Source organism: Atta colombica, unplaced genomic scaffold (genome assembly GCF_001594045.1).
Source record: "Atta colombica isolate Treedump-2 unplaced genomic scaffold, Acol1.0 scaffold338, whole genome shotgun sequence".
In the NCBI taxonomy this organism is placed as follows: Eukaryota; Metazoa; Arthropoda; class Insecta; order Hymenoptera; family Formicidae; genus Atta; species Atta colombica.
In genome coordinates, this window is record NW_017259446.1 from 187,052 (window position 1) to 211,724 (window position 24,673).

The following is a 24,673-nucleotide window of genomic DNA, read 5'->3' on the forward strand; positions in this document are numbered from 1 at the left end:
CTCTTATGTTTCGCCGCCCTGTGCTCACCGAACAATCGACACGATTATTCACGCGAAATGATATTTGATTAAAATAGCATCTTAATTTCTAGCCAATCGTAAATCATCACCGCTGCGGTATAATTTCTGCTAATATATAGCTAATATATATTTCGTGTTTGCAAAATAGAGGGACACGTTATTTAAATTGTACGTCATTTGAAAATGATCTCGTAAAATACATACTCGAACGAGAATCTATTTCTGCAAAATCAAATATCAAAATTTTTTTCGAATAATTAACATTGGAAATTAGAGGTTTTAAAATTTTGATTTTTAATAATAAATTTTGAATATTAGATATCTTCATAATTTTATAAAACGAATTTTTATTAATTGTTTCGAATGATTTTAATCGATGTAAAATTATGGAATGCAGCATTTTGCGCATTACAGAAGTGAGTATAGCTGTGGGCGTTTATAAGTATCCATAAGAAATGTAATAAAAAATTTTTCGAAATTGAAGTCATACATTTTCGAAGTTATTAGGCATGTCAGTTTTTTTCATGTCTCTGATTTTATCGCACTACTTTGTATTTGCGTAATAATTATCTGTTGGATGATATGATCTAGATTATAAAGAAAAAAAAGTATTACGGCTTGTACGGCTTGCGTACAATCTTGAATCCGTTTCCGGTGATGACGTATCTTGCGCCATCTAGAAAAGATACTGATTTAGAACAAGACGAGAAATTTCTATCGGCTTTCGCACATATTCAATTAACGCAATCAATTAATTCGTAATCAATTACTTTTACTATAATTATAATAGGCATATACAATGCAATTACATATTCGTTGATTATATATAATAACGAAAACATTTTCAGTTAGTTTACATAAGAATAAGTATCCTTACATCTGTTTACACAATATTTTCTTAAAGGTAGTTTCTTTAGTGACACACTTTTGCTAATGTTTGTAAAACTTTTGGAAGCATTCCTAGAAAACGTTTTTTCTCTTTTAATTTTTTGCCGACTTCCACAACATTCACGCGAATCGTTGTTCCTTCACGTTTATGCCACTCATAAACCTGCGTTTTCTTCATTGCATCTCAACATACACTTTTTCAGACATTTGTAATGTCTTTAAAGAAGATTTGTGAAGCAAAGGTAAAATTTTATATTTACACTATTCTAAATCGATATTTCCAAATGCAACGAATCAATAAAAAGTAGGAACAAATAAATAACTTCGCTTAATGATAACAATGTCTAAGATGAGAAATAAAATTCTGAAGTAAAATCATGAATGCTGTGGATGCTGCTCTTGATAATAAAAAAATATTCCACACGGTATTATTTATTTTAAAAAATTATCAGAGAAATTATTTCGTAGGTAACTTATATTACGTAGATAACACGTCAAATTATATATCATGGCTATACACATGATTCCCAGAAAAACTTTAGCTATCACCTATAGCAGGAATTTCTACAAAATATGTAAGATTAAAGAATCAATTGTAGGTATAAGTATACAGTTGTTCGGTCAGAGATTATTATTTATTTTAAATATAACAATACGAGAAAATATTTTAAGCCTAACTTAAATGTTTCCAAAAATGCAATAAGCTAAATCTTATACTTCTAATATAAGATACCGTATGAAATGTACACAGTTATCTATAATTATAATTATATCTTCAATACCTGAAATTTTTGTTGTTCATCAGAAATATTTTGTTGATTTTTTTCATGCTTTATCAGAAGTTATCAATCATTGAGATGAATCATAAAGATTCATGCTAAAAAATTTCAAACTTGAATATTAAAAATTTTTTTATTAATTTTATCAGAAAGATGCTCAGGAAGTGATTATGAGATCGGCATATATTGATTTTTTTGAAAAAAATCTAAATTTGTCGTTAAATAATAAATCAACATGTGAATGTATTTTTAGGGTATTAATATTTAGAATATTTTAATAATTTAGATACTTTAATAATTTAGATAAAAACTTTAATGAATAAACGTTAGAAGAAGAGAGAAATGATGATCTCTTAAGTTGTATCAGACTACTAATTGAGGATTGCAAATTAAAGATTAGAATTCGGTCAATCAATTTTAATCATTTCATCTGGATTAATTATATTTTAATTTTCAATTCGCAATCCTCAATCTTCAATACATATACATTGAAAAAATGATTATATATCAACAGCATCATTTTAATTGAAAATAAAATTTTCTTAATTCACACAATAACACTATTAATGAAATAAAGTCTGTTTTTTATTCCTGCACTCTCTGAACTGATGCACACTATGTAATAAAATTTTATTTGTTTTATTAGTATTATTGTTATAAATCAACAAGATTATTTTCAATTAAAATAATGCTGTTGATACAATATCATTTTTTCTGTACTCTTGATATTTTAGACTACTTATATACTAAAAGAACCGAGTTAAAAGTTAGAAAGATAATTAACTTTTTTGATTATGATTTTTAATACTTTATCTTCGGACTCTGAAAGTCGACTTGAGATTCCAAGTATCTCCGATGTAGCATCACTTTTTCCAATCGGAAATATACCAATTAAACTTTCCGATAGACTGTTGACGGAGTAATCGCGCGTATTCGATTCCGTTTCTACGCGTCCCATACAATATGCATCTTCATTCGGGACCAGTTTTTCTGCGTGCACGCGTACGAGAAATGCGCATTTAAAAAGCCACCTATCTGGATCTCGACTGGCGGAACGCATATTGCAGGTGCATGTCGGGGTACAAAAGAATCCTATCCATAATCGCGCGTTCTGCTCTTCGCTCGGTCCGTCGCATTCTCATGCCGCTAGGAGATCGCCGTCCTGTCTGTCGGATCTCTGCTAGAAGTTCTTCCGGGAAGGTCGATCGCGCAAAGCCGCAGGCGAATTTCCACGTAATCCAGCGGGATGGTCGAAGGTAGATGAAGGGCTCGCTCGCACGCTCTCGTTCGGAATTTAATGACGTTTAAAGACCTCGATAGGTGAACCGTCGCCATGCGAGATGCGCTTTTTTTTTGTGTCTGCAAAAATCGTTTATTTACGAGGCCCTCTTAAATTGCGCCACTTATCCCGTGAGAGAGTGTTGAATTGTAGTAATGCCTTATTGCGCGTCGGAAATTTAAAAGTTTCATTTAAACGACGACGTTATGAGAAACCGCATGTTTTTCTGCAGCAGAAAATTATCAGAAAAATTGCTTCCTGCCACAATTCTCCTTGAAGGATTATTAATTCTCTATAATTTAAGCAGAATCAATGATATACAAAATGTACCAGAAGAAAGTTAATCATGTATATTATCATGCCACCTTTTTTTCGTTCGGGTATTGCTTCGAGTATGTTTTTCCGCCCTAGTTGCGGCTATAATTATTACGTGTCAATTGGCGAATATGTCTGTACTATTTGGATACAGGATACAGAATTCATACGTACAAATTCGACGCATGCCAACAATTAAGGTTTACAAATGATTGAGACTCGATAAAACTTTGTAATTTTAAATGCAGAAATGATATAGAGACAAAAAAATGAAGTTAACAAAATAAAAATGATAGTTAATAGTAAAAAAATTTTTTTTTAATCTTATTTTTATACTAAAGCAAAAAATAAAGAGTGTTATTATTTTTTTGTTATGAATATATAAGTATGTTCTTTTGAAAGAACTTTTTTTTTCCTTTTGTTTTTCTTTTTATGACATTTGTCTTATCTTTTTGATCTTCTTACTGTAGGAGTATTACATTCTTATTCCACTTCCGAGTATTGTTTGAATAGAGGACAGTTCACTTTCTGTTAATCAGGAATTCGTTGAGGCAAGCGTTCTAGATAGTTCAGACGATTCTGTAGACCTTTGTATATTTTAACATCGTTCTATTACTTATACAATTCACTTAAGTTGAAAATGTCTTAAAATAAAATTGAAAATCTTATATCAAAATAAAGAAGATATCAATTCAACAACTGATTATTGATTGTTCACTAAATAATTGCGCCGTTTATCATTGCTGACTCTCATTAGGCTACTATTTATTGTTGAAAATCTTATATAATTTACCTTACAAACTTATAATTTTCTTGCGCTATGATTATATAGATATAGATTTGTTTTCAAATAGTTATATAATACAGATCATTTTCTTAATTCTTGCAAAATTACCGATATTTTCTGTTAAGGAGGAATGTCGTGAATGATGAATCCTATTTTTTATTATATTTATTATCTAGCGTAGTCTTATTATTTTTCCTAAAGTCATTTATTACACCGGGTAATAGTCTTTGTTGAAGCTAATTCGAGGAATGAATGGCGATTGTCGGAAGCGACGTGTTAGAGGAAAGGTCGCATCTCTCGTGGCGTCGAGTGACAAACACGTAACACGCGAAACCTTCTTCAGCACTTCCTCTCAGGTACGTTCCTCAGACCCTTTCTCTCTCATTTGTCTCGTTTATCGTCCTTCTAACTCGCCCGCAATTCTTCTACATGTCTACAGCAGTTTATGCGAGCCATGCCGCGTTTACACAAGCCAGCGGGAAGTCGAGTGGCTTTTTAGATATAATAGATGGCAATAGAAGGATGTAAGCGAGCTGGTCACTCTAGATCTCTTGGTCTAACAGTTTTGCGGCAGAATAGAAAGGGTGTATCGAATTCTATTTTCAACAACAATTTGCACATAAATCTTTTCTAAAAATCCAATATGTCAAGAATTTATCGAATTAACACTGAAATGTCTGAAGATCTTTCAGAAACTGAGAATTTTAATTTCCCCGGCGAATTCTTTAAATAATTCAATAATTCTTTAATTTAATAATTCTTTAAATAATTTACTTGGATACTATCTATTTTCTTTACAAAGAAAATAGATAAAAGATGTTTCTAAGAGCAAAGATGTTTCTAATAATTTAAAGTATTTCATAAATTGTCAATTTTAGCTAGCAAAATTTTATACTTTGCTTAATTTTATGAGAATTTTAATTAATATCTAGAAATTTTGTTTCAAATTTAATTCAGAGTTATCTATAATCTATTATTAATTTAAACAATGGAAAAAGATTTGGAAAAGTATTTTACCTTTTGCCGTAGGAAGATTGATTTCAAATTAATCAAAAAGAGGGAAAGATACAAATATAAATATTTGCAGAAATATTTATATTTAAAATTCGAACTGATCTATAAAATCCTCTAAAATGTTTCTGTCCAAACATTAATCTAGTCTATCGATTTCATATCTTTGTACTCTCAATCGATTGCATCCCTATGAAATTGTATTGTATGTAAGAATGTTAAATTTACAGCGTTTTCCGTTAGACAGATAACAATAAGGAACAGAACAAGATTCACTGTTTGTATCTATCACTTAATAAACTGGAAATGTGGCAATAAGATATAATCGGATCCTAACCTTCTCGGTGAACTCTTCTCCTCCCTTTTTCCGAAGTGGCAATGGCGATGATGCCGATGGTGAGATATGAGACAGTCGTCAGGGTTTTTTTCTGAATTTCCTCCGGCAAAGTAGTGATAAAATGATACAATAGTATACAACTCGTAATTTTCTTTCCACACCTTCGGAGACGTCGTCGATTTATTCCGCATGTTTATCGATTTGCCGCATTTTTTTTCTGTAATGTGCCTCGGGCGATCGATTGATGGATCGTTTCGTCTAAGACATAAAAGTATTCAGTTAAAAAAGTGACATTTTTCATCTACATATCTTTTTGCGTTGTTGCGCGAAATAACATCTAGTAGTATAAATTAAATTCGACGTGCGAATGTTTTCGTTAGATTTTCCGAGAAAATTACGAAAGCGATGTTTATATGAAAAATTGCTACAATTGTATTTGTCTTATAAAATTTTATAGTCATGAAGAATATCTAAAAAATAATATTATAGATTTTAATATTCTAGATTTTTATGATAGATTTAGTAACAAATTAAATGTGTGTACTTTAATAAATTATTAGAATGTTATCAATTATTATTACTCTAAACTCCTGAAAAATGAAGCATTAAGAATTATTATTAAAATCCAAAATTTAATATTTTATAATCTATTCAAACTGTGGTTATTGATGAGATTTCATGTTGAACATTGAAAAGTTGTAATAAAGTAAATAATAAAATGCTTCCCTCAACTCTTTCTGGAATTTCAACTCCATCGAAAAATTCGTTATTGGAGCTGAAGTAAAACAAAGTCAATAGTTCTGGAAAACCTTGCTCTCGATTTATATTGACTGTATGCCAATATAATTAAACATTACGCCCGTAAAAGCTTACATTATTGCATTGTTTACGCATTGATATTCGCGGTTATCCGCCAGTGCTACCGCAAGACGTTTATCCGAACCGCAAAGCTGTGGCCACAAATATTTCAATTTGTTACATCAGTGGCCGCAACGGAAAAGTGCTGTCGTCTAAATATTTGCCGAGCACTTCGGCAGTAAAAGTTACGCGGGCCTCGCGATTATTTGTTTCTTCATGCTCGTGGGAAGCCGCGGAACGTAGCACGCATCTGCATGCTCACGAGAGGAGTCTCTTTCTTGTCGTGTGAATCGGTGCAATGTACGCGAATGTCGAAAGTATTAAACGCGAAAATTGTTAAACTTCATTCATTTTTATATGTAAATTTATAAAAATAAAAAAGTAATTAGTAATTAATAGTCTCTTAAATCAAAAGAGATTCAAGCGTATTTACGAATGTGCAAAATTTAATAACACAGAATCTATTTTACAAAAAAAATTTATTATTTCTAATTAAAAATTGTTTTGAAGAAACGATGTACTAAAATAATCCGTAATAAATATTTAAGGCATTCAAGACAAAAATTTTTTCTTATTATTGCATGTTTCTTAAAATGCAAAAAATATGCTTTTATGAAACTTGTTAAAAAAGCATATAAAAATGAAATAAAAGTGAAGAATAGAAAATTACTTCTTAAAATAACTACCGTTACTATGTCAAAATAGTAGGTAGTTACCATTACCGTTACGTCAACATTAAAAAAGTCAATTTGTTATTATCCCGTTACTTTCTTAATGCTGAAATAAGATGAAGAAAATAGGCTAACAAAATTTTATGTTTTGTTTACGTTTTAATAAAATCAATCATATCAATGAACAAAAATTTAAAGAAGAAAAACATGAAGATTTTTTACTGACAAATAAAACATTGAAATTGTTGTTTTTGCACCAATAAAACATTTTCTTCATTAACCTTGCATTAAAGATAATATTTCATTGATACAAAAAAAAAAAACATTGTTGGAAATAATCATTTTTTTCAATTTTAAAATTATAATTCAGAAAAATGTATTTAGTTAAAACAAGTAATTCTTTTTCTGTGTACATTTTAATAAACAGATGAAAACATAAAGTTAATTCAACATTCCATTAAACAGTACAATCTACTGCAATCACAGAGATGTATTTCAAACAGAATTTATATATTTTGAGATAGTTTTATTATAATCATTTATAATGAAAGAGTCAACACACAGGAGCATAGTCTGCTCATAACAATGCTATAATCATTCGATAAGTTGCATGTCTCTTATTGTCATGGCGGGTATCGAACAGCGTGTGTGAACAGCCTGGGATCTGAAAAATTCTTACGATCCTTTCCATTCTATACGGGGCAAGCACTTTGCATAACATTATACAGAGAACGCTCTCGTAAGAAAATTATCGCGAACAAAGCGCGTGGCTGTTATTGGTCCCGGCGAGTTAAACATATACTCTCCCGTCTCATACATTCTTCCCATTAATTAGCCTCGAAAAAGCGGAATCGTGGCGCCAGCTAGTGAATCACTCAAACTATACGTTACGCTGTTCGACTTCGCCTATTTCAATAATATGCCGCAGGCGGTGGAATAAAATTATCGCCGCAGCGCCGGCGCGTGTATAGACGCACTTACGTAAACCGCGCGTCTGTCCGACTTTGCGTGTCCGTGCATAAGTAATATGCGTGTATTGCACCTGCGTAGCTTATCGGTATATGCACACGCAACGGCGCCAAGATACGTCCAATACGCACAGTAATACTCCTGCAAATCTCATTAAAAATGCTGAAGCAATCAATCATATCGGCGAATCTTGAAAACCCTGACAGAATCCAAATTCTGCTTTCTGTGTTTGAAAAAATTTTGTCTTCTCTTTCTTTGTTATTTTAAGAAATTTACGTATGAAATTGAAGAAACATAGTTTGATGATAAGTTAAATATTATCTTACAAGAATCGAATTCTGATGAAAAATTTAATTTCATATTCTAACTTTTTCTTCTCTCTATTTTCATTGTTTATTGTAATAAAGTATTTGAGAAAATACGTTTAGAATGGTAGATATTATTTTTTTAGTGATCTCGTTCGGAGAGCATTTTATTTCTACATTTTCTTATGTATCTTTTTCATTTAAACTGAAAATTACCATAATAATGACACTACAATCAAAGCAAAATTAGTATGTACATGGAAGTTAATAAAATCCTTATTCACGTCATTACGAAATCGCTGTCAGTTATATTTCAATCATTTAAAATCTAATTTAAAGTTATATCAACAACTATGAATTAGTTTTTAAATGATTGAAGCATAAATGATAGTGATTTCGTAACGATATGAATAAGAATTTTATTCTTTATTTCAATATACCAATTTTTCTTTGAATGCAACGTTATTATTATTATGATAATTTTCGGTTTCCATGAAGAAAAATAAATTAGAACATGTAAAAATAAATTAAAAAATGTAAAAGTAATCACAGAAAAGTGAAAGTTGTACACTTTTATGTAAAAGAAATTTCTATATTAGAAAAATCTAACGATTTTTAAGAAGAAGCATGATCGCCTGCAGCTTCCAACTGTTCGTTCTCGACTATGTCAGCTTCTCGGCAGCTATCAAGACGTTCAATCGCGTGTACCAAATGTTTCTTCAACTTGCTGAATTCTTTGGTGGACGTCATTTTAGTTAACGTCGTGGGCTTCGTATCCAGATGACTCGTGGATTTTCTCGAAGTGGATCGTAGAAAAGCGCTCAGGCTGACATCAGCGATTTCTTCCCAGTCCTGAGAAATCGAACGAATATTTATCGGAAAAAAAAAAGAAATAGAAGAAAACAGCACCGGCACATTGCGATTACAATGTAAACAATATTTCTTTATGAACGACAGTACAAACTGGCCAATCTATATTCCTTCCAAATGATTAATCGAAATTATATTTTTAATAGTCGGACATATTTTAGCCACTTATTGTTAGAACGAAGAGATTGAATTGCGGGTCGCCATAATACTTACGAGTTCGTCGCACAGCTGCGGATCGAATCCGATCGCGGCTTCGAGCATCGCGTACTTATCGTCGTTTACATTGAGCCTCAACAACAGGAGCAGTAACCTCACGACGCACCGCAGACCGTGGCCGGCGCGTTCCCGTTCCTGCAACAACCCAATTACTGCGTTACATCACGCCGCATTGACGGACTGCACGTCGCCAATCTGTCCGGATAATGCGAACCGAGATTTAGGTCAGGAATTGAAACCAGTAATTTTTTGACGAGGTCAGGCACTCCTTTTTAATTTTTTTTTTTTTTTACATTTATTAACCGTTTATATTTTCTACAATATATTGAAGAAGTCGAAACGATTTTAATTGATATTAGAATAGATTGTTAGTAGTCCTCATTGTTAGAATATTCTTCGACAGGAGGTCGATTTTTTTAGTACGAGTAGTATACCTAAAAGTATACCTAAATACTTGCTCGTTAACGTTAACTTCATTTACGTCAACATTTATATTCCCGCAACAGTGGATGGAGATATTACTCTCGTATTTGTTACTTTCTCCGGGATTAATAAATTATTAATAAATTATTATTAATAAATTATTTTAATTTAATTTCTCGATCGTTCTCAGCATGTCGGCTGATGGATTAACTTGATGGCTCCTTATAGAATTCAAATATACAAAGAAGATGGAAAGAAACTGATTTTGAAGATTATGAAATTATAAAGTAAATACATATCGATAATTTTATGTTTGCCTGCACTGAAAAAATTATTAAATCTTAATAAATATTTGTTTGATTAGTAAGTATTTACTAATTATTTGATACAAAGATTATTAATTTAATTTAGCTGCCATTTTTATTGAGTAAACATTTATTTACTGTAAATGTTTACTTACAATTAATACTATTCAAAGAATTATGTATTAAAGTTTAGTAAATTGTTTTTTCAATTTAATTTTATGACATCGAAACGATTCTTCCTGTGTCGTTGTCTTTTACCCTTTATTATCTATCTAAATATGGCTCTCCCGCATATCGTGCGGATCGACATCGAATTCCCTTTCCTGGAATGCCATAAATCTCGCAAATAATAAGCCACTCGAGCGCGACAAGAGGGATCGAGTAACGATCACGAGCACGTTGATATAGTTTCGCGAAACCGCCATTGCATCGGTGCGATTGCCATCTCCGCTTCCAGATCGGCGCGCGATAAGACGTGGCGTACTCTATCGACCGCGATCGGTTCCGACTGTCAAGTGGTTCGCGTGTTTTATATTGCCGAGATTATGGTCGCCGCTCGCCATCGCTGTCAGCGTTGGGTGAATAAACGGAGGCAACTGCAGCGGACAACGTGCGCGACTTGCGAGCATTATCGAGCAGGTTCTGAGACTACATTTCAGTTGTAGTATTGGTTGAGAATATATTCATTACAATTTTCTGACGAGAATGCATAGAAATCGTAACTAGAGATTCTTTCCATTAATTACAAGTATATAAGAGAAATACAAATTTTTATATTAACTTCGACTTCAGAAAACAATTTAAACCAATTAAAGATCAAATTTTGTTGCCATATTTTTAATAACAACGAATTCTTACTGTTTTATTATTAAAAAATATTAAGATAGTGCAAGATTTAATCTTTTTAATGTAACAAATAGATTACAAATGATACTAACTGCGTAGGTAAAAATGATTAAAAGCGTGCTTATAAAAATTAAAAATAGTCAAAACTGTTTCAACAATTTTACGATAAATCTTACGAAATTAGATTTACGTTAAACGTACTTTACGTTCAACGTACATCTGATTAAGGGCTAAGATAGATCTCCGAACGAGTTCGCTGTAAAGAGAAAAGGATCAGTTGTAGGAGGGTTGGATATTGGTCAATTACCACTCGTGCGATCGCGAGATCGTCCAGAAGCGCGAAGATCGCACGATAGGTCGACTCCAAGAGGAACGGCAGTCCGGTCGTGCCCAGAGACCGAGTATTTCGCTCTCTCACGGCACGCAGCATCCTCCTCTCGATGTTTCTCAACTGGGTCGACAGTAGCTTGATCTCACTCTGTACTTGCGAACAAAAAAGTATGCTGAGGAAGAGAGAAACGAGTGTAATTAATCGATAGTAACGACGATGTTAATGAATTGGACGCCGCCAATGCCGTCAGCATCGTCAATTGATTGCGAAAAACTGACCTCAAATTTTATGGGAGCGACAAAATTAGAAGCTTTTAAGAGAAAAAGAGAGGGGGGGGGGGCTAAATAGAGAAAATAAAAATTCTAAGAATTCTCATACAGAATATTGTATAGATCTTTACATGGAAATGCTTAGCTTATCAAAGCTCCAGTTTTTTTACAAGATGGAAGTCGAAATTAAAATTGAAACTTTAATAAAAAGACGAGAGAAGGGCAAATATTTAGCAATTGGATTTTGAATTAAAAATAAAATAATATTACATATCTTATCTTAAATCAAAGATATAAATAAATAATTACAATTAGAAGCAACTTATTATGTTTATAATTACATTTAGTGTAATACGTGTTTGTATACATGAATGTATTTCTTTAAACTATTTGATCATTGTATATCAAAATTAAAAAGATATAGTTTGCATAAAAGACTTATTTAAATAAATTACCGCGATTTTGTCCACCTTCTGACGACTATGATAATGTGCCTCCATCTGAGACTGTATTAGCTGTATGTGATTTTGCGCGATGGCGGTCGTAAAGTTTCCGGTGGCCTTGTCTTTGAGCCTATTCATCAGCTGCTGTACCACCAAGGCCATCGAAAGTCCGTCATTTGATTGCACTCGATATCGATTGCTGGTAGCGCCGGAAACGATTGTCACCACACTGCCAGTTTGCAAGTGCTGCAAGCCAAGTACGTTCCAATTTTTCCTCTGTACTTCTCCTGTAAACTCTGCGAAGAATTATCGCGATTAAAATTTTGTCGCAAATTTCTCACATAATTTCAGGAGAAAACAATTAAATAAGAAAATTCAATTATTCAGTTAATTAATTCAGACGATTTTTACTAAGAGAAAAAAACTAAATTTTAATAAATATTTATTTGGATAATGCCAGATGAATATTTATTAAATGTAAACATATTTGGTACAAGAATCAAACCATTAGTTTGATTTAACCGTTATTATTTTTTATTTAGCAAATATTTATTTTCTGTAAATAAATATTAGTACTCTTCAAACAATTATTTATTAAGACCTAGTATATTTTTCTCTCCTAGTGTATTTTTTCATTATTATCTTTATTTAGCGTTTGACGACCTAAACAATTAATATTTAATTTTAACAATATGCAATAAATGTTTAAACTTCTTGTAATTATTTAAAAAATAGCTTAAATTTATTAAAACGTTTTTTATGATAGAAATTACAATTGAAAATTCTGGGATATCATTTGTGTAAGATTTGAAATAAGACATTGATATTTTTATGATATTTTTTATTCTTGGCGGTTTCATGGGAGGGAAGGAATTCACTTAACGAGAATTTTACCGACTTTAAATTACGAATCTACCAGGTGTGCGAGGCTTAAAGTCGAGGGGCCGATAAAAGGAAGAAAATGTGCCATGATTGAAGAGGTTCGAGTAAGGTCCCTGAGGCCCGCGATGTCTGATTATCGTATTAGATGGGCCGAGATGCCGCATGTTTAAACCACGAACGAGAGAGACTGGATTCCTTAATATCGCCGTTCGCAAACGAGACATCCTAATTCTCTATCCACAATTTCCTAGCCCGTAATTTCCGACGGGGAACAACGGGGGGAAATACGAGGTAGTGGAAATAAAAAAGATCCGTGAGATTTTTGGGGAATCCTTTACGACGATGGGACCAGCAGGGCGGCAACACAAAGCTGCCGTCTATAATGTCACATATGAAAACAACCAATTTCTCCATGACTCATATATCGATGACATTCATAAGAATTGTACATTATATTTAGATATCAATTGCATTTCTTTATCGAATTGATGATATAATTGCGACAATATCATATAACTTATACATACATATATCTATTTCATTAAAGATGATACGTATTGTCACTTTGTGACACACACATGAAGTTTTAAGAATATATATAATTTTATCAATTACGTCACACTATTTCTCTATGATAAATATGAAGATATAAACTTAAATCCTCAGAGAGAACTATTTGAATCTCAATATAATGCAATATTTGTAGTACACAATTTTTACAAGTTAAAATTTTAATTAAATCTAATAGGGGGGGAGGGGGGGGGTTGTAATAATGTTGTTGTATGAAACCACAGAAAAATTTCTCGGCAATAGATTCGAGAGGAATAATTTTATCGCGATTGCAGACCTGGTTACGAAAGACGAGAAAGGTAAGGGAGTATTATAAACGACGGTGCCGATAGATTTACCGGGAAACAGTTGGCTAAAAGCCACAAGGGACTCGCTGCATTTGATGGTCGCCGTGAAGGTGGATGTGTTCTCGGGTGGGCAGGCCCTCAGCATCATTTTCAGGGGTAATTGGGTCGTCTTCTGAAGTACGCGTAGGCTCCCATGATCCGCAGTCTCGTAGCTCGCCGTGATTCTCACGTCCGATGATATCGCCGGTAAATCCATCGTTGGGTAAATCATTGCGCGCAGAACGTGCCTGTCACCTTCGCATGATCAATTAGTGACATACTTAACGAATTAGCCGCTATTATTGACATTCTACAGCAATTCTGTCAATTCTTTTGATTATAAGAAATAGAAAAAAAGTAAGTATCATTGCGTGAAGAATATATCTTTTTCCAACAGCGTCATTCTATTTTTCGCGTTTTAATTTTATTCTGAAACTGCTATTTTCTTGTTCGAGTCTTTGCGCCATAAATATGTAACTTTACGTGACTTGCTTACAAAGGTTGGTAATAACGTGGCGATCCTTGTCGGCGACGAATGGCTTCGAGACGTCCACGCATACTTGAACATCGCGAAGCGTCATGTACGTGGACAATTCTATGGTGATCCTGCACATTAAATTACGATCCTCCGAGTCGTCCTTACTGTCGTCCTGGTTTCCGCGTGGACAGGGTTCCAGATCCGCAGATACGGTCACGGATATTATCAGCTCAGCGTCCATGGTGACATCACTGAGTTGATTGCCTTATAATTTTGATTATAAAATAATTAATGTCTGTAATAAAAGTCGATATATTTACATATATTCGGTTCTTATTATATTTTAAGATCAAGATAATCATCTTAAGTAATGTCTTAAGATGCTGATATCCTCTGATTGGATTTGTGACATCTTAAGATTGTATTTAAGACGATCTTATATACGAGAATCGATTATGAATATCAGCCAAAGAACTAAATTTTAATTATAGGTGATTTAGACTTTGAAGAGATTCTTGATAGACAACTTATTCTTTATATCGCTAATGATTGTTTTAGGTATATTGATGATTCATATTATGTTCATACCGGAAGCCTTATTTTTCTTCGCTAATTTGCGCAGCTCTATGAGCTCATCTTCGGCGGCCACGTAATCGTAACCGCGTCGATGCAGAGGAGGCGCGATAAATAACGACGGTTCCGAGCCTAAGTAACAAGCCTCCAGCTGGCCCTCTTCGGAAAGAATGACGATCACTCCATCTAAGTGCTAAAAAAAGAAATATTAAACTCTAGATTACAGTTGCATTGCAAAAGAAAAAAATCAACCCTAAATTGGTCAAAGAAACTGTAGATAAAAAAAAGGAACTGCGGGAGACCTGGAATGGCCTGTACATCATAGTTATTATCCTGCGGATGTGCAAAAGCAATATGAGAGCTAAATTAAAGACCTGCTCGTAAAAGTGATCTGACCTTTCAGATTAAAAATTAAAGTAATTCGAGTACGGTGGTATACTTTTCATCTTTTTAGCTATTTTATTATTAATTACAAACTTTATTTCTCTTCATTTTAGAGAAAAATGCATTAGATTATCGTTTTTTTTTTGCGTGTGAAACTTCAGTTCAAGCGCTTAGTTTATAGCAGGTTCTTTTCATAACAGCAAGCTGAAAGGCTATTTCTGCTTTTGTCATTACGCGAGATAAGATAAAAATAATCATTCGTCGCTATTTTCATACTGACGTCCGGCTGATTTAGGCGTTTTCTAAGCGTTTTTCTCATGTCGATGCGGAACAGCTCCAGTTGCCGCGACGATAGTTCGCTGATTAACGAATCGGAGTTCTCGGTATTAAGCTAATTAGCCAGCAATTCGCGCGCTCTGTGTCCTCCGGAAAGACAACAATGGTAACCTTGCTGGCCGCGTGCTAGCTGTGGCAGGACGATAAGATAAAACCAGGGTGATAATTGCCGACTCTTCATCCTTCCCTGCACTCTTGCGGTTTTTTCCTTTCCCGGTCTTTCATTGGCGACGCCGATGATAAAAGCCTTGAATGTTTCTTTCGATCGTCATTGCCACGTTAGCTCTTCGCTTTTATCTTCACTTCTTTTTTTCTTTCGTTTTGCGGTTTCAAAAATTCTTAAATGAGAACAATCCATAAGATGGTCAAACGTGTTCTCAAACAATTTGATTATCGTTTTATATATGTGTTGACATTTGACACGATCTTCACAGACAGATAAAAGAAAAAACATAACTGTAATTTATAATTAACTTTGAATCTATAGCGAAAGACAGATAATATTTCCGTAAAATTTTTAGTGAAAAATTTTACTTTCATATAATAGTTTCTATATAATTGTATGTACATTATTAAATTTCGAGATACATTTTGCTTTATAATGTTTAGAGAATCTTAGGAGGAAAAACAAAATGTATAAGTTTCACAAGATTTGTTGTTATAGAAGCTCAAGATTGTTCTACTCTTCGTTAACTTCTTTAAAATGTGGAATAGAAGTTACATCAAAGAGGCTTCCGATAACAAGGACACGATAGATCCGTGCCTGACATAACGTTGTCAGAGAAACAACGGCTGGCGGTGCTGATAGTGCGACACGGAAGAGGATACACCGATATGGCGAAGGTCTCGGCTCGCTTCTTTGTCAAATGTCATCGGCTTTGATTGCGGACTATCATGGTGAATGTATGTAGATATATGCTCCATCGAGGTCTTCTTTCTTTCTTTCTTTCTGTTTCATTCCTTTTTCTAAAAGGAATTCTCCCATATTTTCTATGTGTCACTATCCAATATCCGGATAAGACAACCTTTCGAAAACTGATTATTTTTTATTTCAGTCTTTTCTCATTGGCAAAGTTACCTTGTCAAAAACAATATATCGACCATTTGTTATGTTGCTGTACCATTTCAATGCTATTAGAAATGAAATGATAAAATAAAAAGTCTGAATAGGCCAATAAATTAATGTGATCTCTTTGCTACGAACTTATAACCGAAGTTCTTCTTTTTAAAAAAAGTATATCAATTGTTATGTGTATAATATTATTACTTATTGCAAGATGATTAAACAAAAAATTGATTTATTCATTGTAAATATATAACGTACATGAAGTGTGTGAAAAAATTGTAATGTAATATTAAATAAATTTAATGTTATTAATTTAATGTTATGTTACAAATTAAACTTTTAGTGTAACAATTATTGATCGTAACACTTATTAATAATAGGAAACTGTTATGATATTAAACCTTGCTATTTCAAATAATCAAGAAAAATTATTGGTTTCTTTTAAATTTTTTTTCTCAAATGGCGCTATACTATATAATATTTTGAGGTGCCGCATCGAGCAAGAATACAAATATAGGCATTATGCAATTGATTACCTGAAAATGCGCTCGAGTTACAGCAACCGGAGTAAAAGGTAACTGAGCTGACCATCTAAGAGTCGTGCCCTCATAAATCATCAGGGTGTTCGTGTCAGCGATTACAAGCACCATCAACTTGCCATCCGGTTCTATAAGTATCGCACTCAATTAACACACATTTATCTTCTATTTATTAAAATAATTAATTAGGCATGTCGCATCGCGCGTCAACTATACTAGTCAATTATACCTAATCACACGGTTTTCTCTAATTTGTTCATCTTATTCTTATTTTTTCTTTCTTCGAGAAAAAATGTTTTGATGAGATCAAAATTTAATATACTTTTTTCTTTTTCTTTTTCTTTTCTCGTCGAGTTTTTAAGTCTATCGTCAATTACCTATCACGAAAGGTTGAAAACAGAGTGCCTTGTACTCGAGCCTTTTCGAGTATTTCAGAGTGACGCAATTGTCTTTCAAACAATACAGACTTTTCTCGCCGAGTATGAGAATCCCGACTTCGAAGCTGCTCAAAATAACGGCATCGATGTCGAGAACGGCTTCCCCGATATTGTAAGTCCAGTCCGGTTCTAAGTTCTTTGATTCTTCCGAGCGATCCTTACTGCCAAATTCCGCCATACTCTTATACCTGCGTAAAAAATATACAGATCTACGTATGTAAAATCTCATTTTATTTACTAGTGCAAATTATATAAATCACGCGTCCAAATTTTGGAAATATGAGAAAATATAAATTTCTGAAATAATTTTTTTTGCATTACTGCTTTTATCGTCACAACTTTGCTAGAATATAAATCAAATTATTAATAAATAATTTTGATAATTATACACAAATAATTAGGGATAATACTAAAGAATGTGATATATTATATTTTTCTTATTACAAGTTCTAGAGTGACTTTTAAATCCTTTGGCAATAAAAAGCTTTTCTTCCATTACTGTTGCGAATCTAATGATAGTGAACTGTATATCTTTCCATTCGTCCTCTCAGCTCATAATCCTGAAAGACGAGGCTGTAATCCGATATATCGCGGCCGTGTTATCTGCACACCGGCAGGTGTTCATTGACGGGCTACTTGGAATGGCATAGTGGAACAACCTGCCTGTAGCATTCGAGGATCCATGAGGAGCTTGGCGTTACGAAGATGTCGTTCCGCGAAACGTAGACGATCGGCTCTGGCAGCAACCGATTCCTGAGAACCAGACTGAAGGTGGGAGTCTCTTGCTCGTAAAAGAGAAGCGTGCCATCCAGGCACTGAATGCAAAGGAAGTCTCTACCCCGCACGCCACCAAACGGTCCCGTCGTCAAGGACGCCGGAAATCGCGGTAGTAAATGCTCGTAAGCAATTTCCAGGTCGCAATGGTTCCCTGCAAGAGTAATAAGAAATAATGATTAAATTAAATCAGTTTAGATAAAAACTTAAAATTGATAATCGATATTAAAATCAGAAAAACTAAAATTTTTAAATTTGTCAAGTTACAAAATTTATTTTATTATTTTAATTTAATCAAAAAGAATTGATTTAGGTTCAATTCTACTAATATAAAATTTATTTTATAGAGAATATTATTTACTTTAATCTTGATTTAATTTTAAGAAATAGAAAAAAATAAGTTAGAATTAGAAAATAATAGCAAGTTAAACCGAGAGTTAAAATTAATCTTACATTAATGGAACCTGAATCTTAATTTTAAATTTAATCTTGATTTAATTTTAAGAATTAGAAAAAAAATAAGTTAGAATTAGAAAATGATAATAAGTTAAACCGAGGGTTAAATCTTACATTAGTAGAACCTTAATCTCGTGATAAACTCGTGATGAACTACTTTTCAGATTTATTATTTTTCACTATATTTATAATTTCTTATCTATTTCCAAATTTTAACAACAAATTTATTAAGTTCTTGTAATAAACTTTTTAACAAAAAGTTTGTTGTCAATTGTAACAACAATCTTTATTCTTTATCCATATTCTTTTTCGCTAGTGCTTATTGGAATTATTAAATACATCACAACGCGGCTTAAGAATCTATTTATCACGCATTACGTAATGTTTATGAATACATTCGAAGGAATGTGTTTCTTGAATTTTTTTAATCGCAAGGACGACATTTGTCTAAGAACTAATAAGAAAGTCGCCCCGCATTTTTGCCAAGAGAAACAGTTTTTTCTTTGATATTAAATCAAGCCGATGTAGACATATGTGTATATATCGCAGTTAATTGAAGAAATAAATATGCGAGACGGATGTGCGAGCTCAGGCTGCGCTAGACAAGCGGCTCGAGACTCGAGACGGCGAACAATCGCGATTCCTGTCTGTATATATAGGTCAGACCGCATTCATCGTCGTCGTTTGAACGTCCGGACGAGAGCGATCAGTGTTTTGCTGAGTGTATATATATATATATATCACAACGGCAGTGTTATAATGAACGGCAGTGCCATAAAAAGTGAGCGCAAAATACAGACAAATACGTTCCCTTTATTCAGATGACGTAAATAAAAAAAGAAAACAAAGAAATAATGAATGATTGAAAATAAAAAATAGAACAATAAACAAATTTAAGTGGCTAAAATTTAAAAACAATATTACAAACACCACTACGCAAGGTCTTATGAGCGAAACAATATATAGATTTATTAAATATAAAAAGAACAAACTCAAAATATATTATAAACGTTTCGATCTTAATTAGACCATCTTCAGTATTTTTTTATAATAAATTTTATAATAAATAATTTAATTCAAACCAAGATGTTATCGTAATTATCGCGTTGGCGTTAAAAAATAGAAAATCTAAAATAAAAAGAAATGATTATATTCTTATTACATTGAAATTAAAGAGAAAAGAGAGAGAGGGGGACACAGGAAAGAGAAGAGAATGGAATATTTTTATTTGAAAATTATATGAGAGAAGGGAACGAAAAAATATAAATTACAAGTATTCAAACTTTGATGACGCAAATAAAATCCATTTTTAACCAAACGAATAAAATGTTACAATTATCTTTTACAACGTTAAATTTGGACGTTAATTAATTAATATATATATAAAATGTCTTAATTTGAAGTTTAAGAACTTGATTTCGTATTTCGTTTCATCACGGAAAATATTTATTAAAGAAAGATTTTATGAAAATGTAAAAATAATATGAAAATTGGTGGCGCCTACTTGGCGTCAGGAAGTAGACGCAACGTCTTTAATATTACGAAAGAAGTGAATCAGATAGTCGCAACTTATGCATGTGAAAATAACTAGCGTGTAATTTGCGTTTTCTCGTGTGAGCGTGCGATCGGAGCGGAAATCAATTGTGGACGGTTTTTCATCGAGGGAAATAATCGTTCTTGCTTTGCGTTCCGCGCCCCGCCAGGAATCGCGCGCTTCACGCGCTCGAAAGAAATATACGCATTCGACGACGTAATGTGTTCGACGTCGTAACGGCGCTCGCGAATTATTACGAAACGCTCAGTTGTTATTGCTGCGTCTAATATCGGTTGGACTTAACGAGATACTAGCTCGAGGCGCCTCTCTCAATCCTGGATCGAGGCTGCGAAAGCAGTCTTTAACATCGGAACGGCTGAACCGGTCATTTTTACCAGTAAACATTTTTATCAGCCACAAAGACTATCTTTAAGCGGTAAACAAAGTTAATTTTATTCCGATTTGATATATTAATAGTAGAAACTGTAAAGAAGGAAAAATGATTTTTCATGGATTGTATATCAAATATATAAAATATACATGTAAAGAATTTTTCATAATAGTATGCAATATAAAGTATATAATTTGATATTTTTTATGAACTATGTATGATACGGAAATTATTTTAAATTGTAACATTATTATATATTGTATCTTACTGTAACAGTATTATTATATCACATATTAGATGAAGATTGTGTAAGTTTTTAATGATCAAATCTATATTCCGATCTATGTGTATTTCCCTGCAGCGATCATGTGATTTTCCACATTATGTGTAGAATCGCGTAGATTGTTAATATTAATGGATAAATGTTCTTCACATAACATTCTAGGGTCAAAATTGTCTGATCCGACTCCTCAATCTTTCAAAGACATTTTAATTTCAAATTGCATGATGAAAACCTGCATCAGTCAAGGCGGAAATTGAAAAAATTTTTCTAGAGTTATGTAAATCGCTGTAGACGGAAAAAATGTCGAGAAGTGCGTACTTTATGACGTCGTATTCGAGTACATCGTATGTACTCAAGTTTTCGATTGGTCAAGATTATGAGCGAGACTGCGCGATGCGTTTTCGTACTTTGATACGCGATATCATACGATTAGGCGATTAGCATAAACACACATAAATCCATATTCATGCTTCATACATTTAAATATATATTTTATTCGTCTCACATAAAAAATTTTATGTGTCACATAAGAAATTTTAACTTTGAAAGAGACCGATAAACGAATGCTTAGGGAGAATAATTTTTAATATCAGATGTAATACTTTAATTTTTAGAATTAAATACGACGCCACCAGAAGTTTAATATTTTAAGTTTTCATTATTTTCTATGAAAAAAAAATTTTAAATTAGTTTCTCATCTCTCGAGATGTTGTAGGATATTATAATAATCGATATATTCGTCAAAATTTGAAAGTAACAGTACAAGTTACAGTCACATTTAATAACGATTTTTTTCATGCAATACTCGATAAATTGCTTCTCAATTTTCTTAATTGTATACATTTTAATTCGCAGCCGCTTCAATTATGAAGATGATTCGCAAATGTATGTTATACATTTTTGTACAACAAAAAAAAACGATGCGGTGTCAGCTTTGCAACTTGTATACAAGTTGCTGTTGATATCGCACGAAAATCATTCCGAGATATCGTCGACGAGACGCGCACGTTTCCATCTCTCATCGCCGAGGATCTTTGCGGGAATAATTTAGCGCGCTTGTGATACTCGTTAGTCTACACCGCTCGCGGTTATTTTATCTACGCAGCCAGAACTGGCTCTTGGAAGATGGGTCTATAGCTTCAAACCCTGAGGGCTTCTTCAAGACCAAACGAAAAATAATTACACGTTCCCCTCTTCCTAAATATATATAAATTACACATTGAACTCAAGAATTATAATAGTAGTAATAATACAATGTAACGGTAATGAGAGCAACAAAAATTAAAATATCTACACTTAAAAAAATGATGTATCAACATTATCTTAATTGAAAATAATTTTGTTAATTCAATAACATCATTAATGAAACAAATATATTTCCTCTTGTTTTAATAAAATTTCATTTATTTCATTGATCCTGTTGTTAAATCAACGAGATTATTTTTAATTAAAATAATGTTGTTAAAACAACATTTTTTTTTTCAGTATCTAATAATGACGACTATATTAGTAATTGTAATATAATTAATTGTTGTAGTCAATAATGAGAGATACTAATATAAGGTGATTACAAGACATGTATAATGAAATAGAAATACGTACATGTAATGCTCGACATGTTCTATCCATATATACTTTGTTGCAAAATTCTAATTAATGAAGCATATTTAAGTCAGGTTTCTGGCGAGAATTTCAATCAGACCTATACACGAGGTCCTCACGATCATTCTTATTAGTCGTTATATATCTGTGCTGGCATCTCTTCCGGCTGTTCTATTGTACGATTATTACCATACATTGAAATTCATATTTCGATAACACGCGGCGTACTGTGATGTTCAATTAAAAGAAGAGAAAAATTATAACGGAGAATACAGACTTCAATGATAATTGCTTAATTTCTACCTTTGTTAATTTCTACCTTTGTTAACGTGCATATCTTCAGTTAAGACGATGAAACAATGATTTATTTTCTATACGGAAAGAATGTGCTAAAGTATTCTAAGATATTATCAGTATATCTAAAAATTTAGCTAAATACAAATAAAAAATAATTTTGTTAGACTATTAAAATAATTATATAAAATGTTTTAATAATTGTTGCTAAAATATCAAAACTTTTTGCAGTACTTTTTACGCTCATTACATTTTAGCATCCTACACAATTAATTTAATGGTCCAACAAAATTATTTCTGGATCTGTAGCTAAACTTTTATATATTTCAAAATTATAATTCCATAAACACACCATTCTTTAAAACGTATTATTTAATAATAAGAAGAAATACATAATTCATAATAATTAATAATTAATAAGAAAAGACTTATATAGTTAAGTATTAAATTAAAGATGAATTATAATAAAAATGTGTTCGAATAGAATTTTAATTTGTTATGATTTAATATAATAATGTATATTTTTAATGTATATTATTATAATGTATATTATAATATAATAATGTATATTCTGATACAAACCGTGCTCAACGGAACCTTGACTCAAAATTATGCTGTAAATGACAAGTTTTTTTGGTGTCAGTATCGCGAGTCGAGTATCTGATGAGCCTCTGAAACAGATTAGTATAGTATATCAATAAAAATATAACATTTAAACAAACGACGATGTTGCAAAGTGCATTTATTAAAGATAATTTTTTAACAGAATGACTTTAGTTTAAAATTTTAAATAACATTCTAAAGTTCTAACGAGACATTAATAGATAAATTTCTTCATATTTATTTTTAGCGTCTGTGTAATTTATCTAATTTCATTCACAATTATATATCAAACATAATTTAATAATTTAACATATTATTTAAATAATATCATGCGTGTATATTAATTGGTAATTTTAGCATGCACATAAAACGAATCTTTGTAAAATTTTATCTATTATCTATTTATCCTTTCTTTAATTGTTACATTTTTTTAATTTTAAATTTACATTTTTATAAATTAAATTTAAATTAATTTTATTTTATCGTAATTGATTTGAATTGAAATTATTTCTTGTTGTTTTGGCTTTCACAAAAATTTTCATCACAAGGTCATGCATTTCAGAGTTAAAAACGTGCAATTCTTCATTCGACGTCAATAATCCTTTCACTTCACAAATCTCACGATCTCACTTACGAGACGAATTTGCCCGCCTTCATATCGACGATACAGTCGCTGATTTGTGTCTCAACGATCAAGTCCGAGGACTTGTAACCGCTAGGCGACTTGGTCTCTTCTATCCATTGCGAGAACGGGCTATATATTCGGAGGTAGCCGCTGTGGCTGCCAATGACAATGATGTCCTTTCGGTCAGCGCCGAACAATGGCGTGATCAGCAAGCTGTGTTTATCGAAAGATTCATTCACTCCGCATTGCGTTCTCCACCATTCATTTGTCTTGAACAACGACATTTCCAAAATATTTCAAGAATTTGGTAGCATCGTGACACGGACAAGGACAAAATGCAACTAAACACTAGGGGTTTACACGACGGTGGTTGCTATGACAACTTTTGTTTATAGCAACGCGTCGCCACAACAAGTCGGCGTCTCGAAGCTAAAGCTAATCAAAGACGCAACAAAATTGTAGTGTAACTCCACATTATCTAAATCGTGAATGTCGAAGTATATGCGTATTACAGGAATCAGCAACTTACTCTAAATTAGTCTAAATGGCACATGACTTTCTTAAGCTTCAAAACGGGTCTATGATACGAAAGAAATA

The 24,673-nt window shown here is 32.5% G+C and overlaps 1 protein-coding gene across 1 annotated transcript; it reads right to left on the bottom strand.

Moving 5' to 3' along the window:
• Window positions 1–8,835: 8,835 nt before the first annotated feature.
• On the bottom strand, window positions 8,836–24,360 carry LOC108690624 (protein PTHB1). Its single transcript, XM_018198009.1, has 12 exons — window positions 24,086–24,360; window positions 23,431–23,519; window positions 18,178–18,442; window positions 17,455–17,702; window positions 17,075–17,205; window positions 14,768–14,945; window positions 14,198–14,443; window positions 13,714–13,956; window positions 11,936–12,219; window positions 11,188–11,358; window positions 9,304–9,441; window positions 8,836–9,072 (listed from the first exon to the last, which is right to left on the bottom strand). The coding sequence occupies exons 1-12, from the start codon at window positions 24,358–24,360 to the stop codon at window positions 8,836–8,838; spliced, it is 2,505 nt and encodes an 834-aa protein (XP_018053498.1).
• Window positions 24,361–24,673: the final 313 nt, after the last annotated feature.

What these genes read in the sequence shown, in the direction of transcription:
- LOC108690624 (XM_018198009.1), bottom strand. Translation starts at nt 24,360, where the DNA reads ATGTCGTTGTTCAAGACAAATGAATGGTGGAGAACGCAATGCGGAGTG. An exon ending in TAACTCGAGCGCATTTTCAG is followed by an intron (nt 14,946 to 17,074) that starts GTAATCAATTGC and finishes TTCTTTTTTTAG; the next exon opens with CACTTAGATGGAGTGATCGT. An exon ending in TTTTAGCCAACTGTTTCCCG is followed by an intron (nt 12,220 to 13,713) that starts GTAAATCTATCG and finishes AATTCTTCGCAG; the next exon opens with AGTTTACAGGAGAAGTACAG.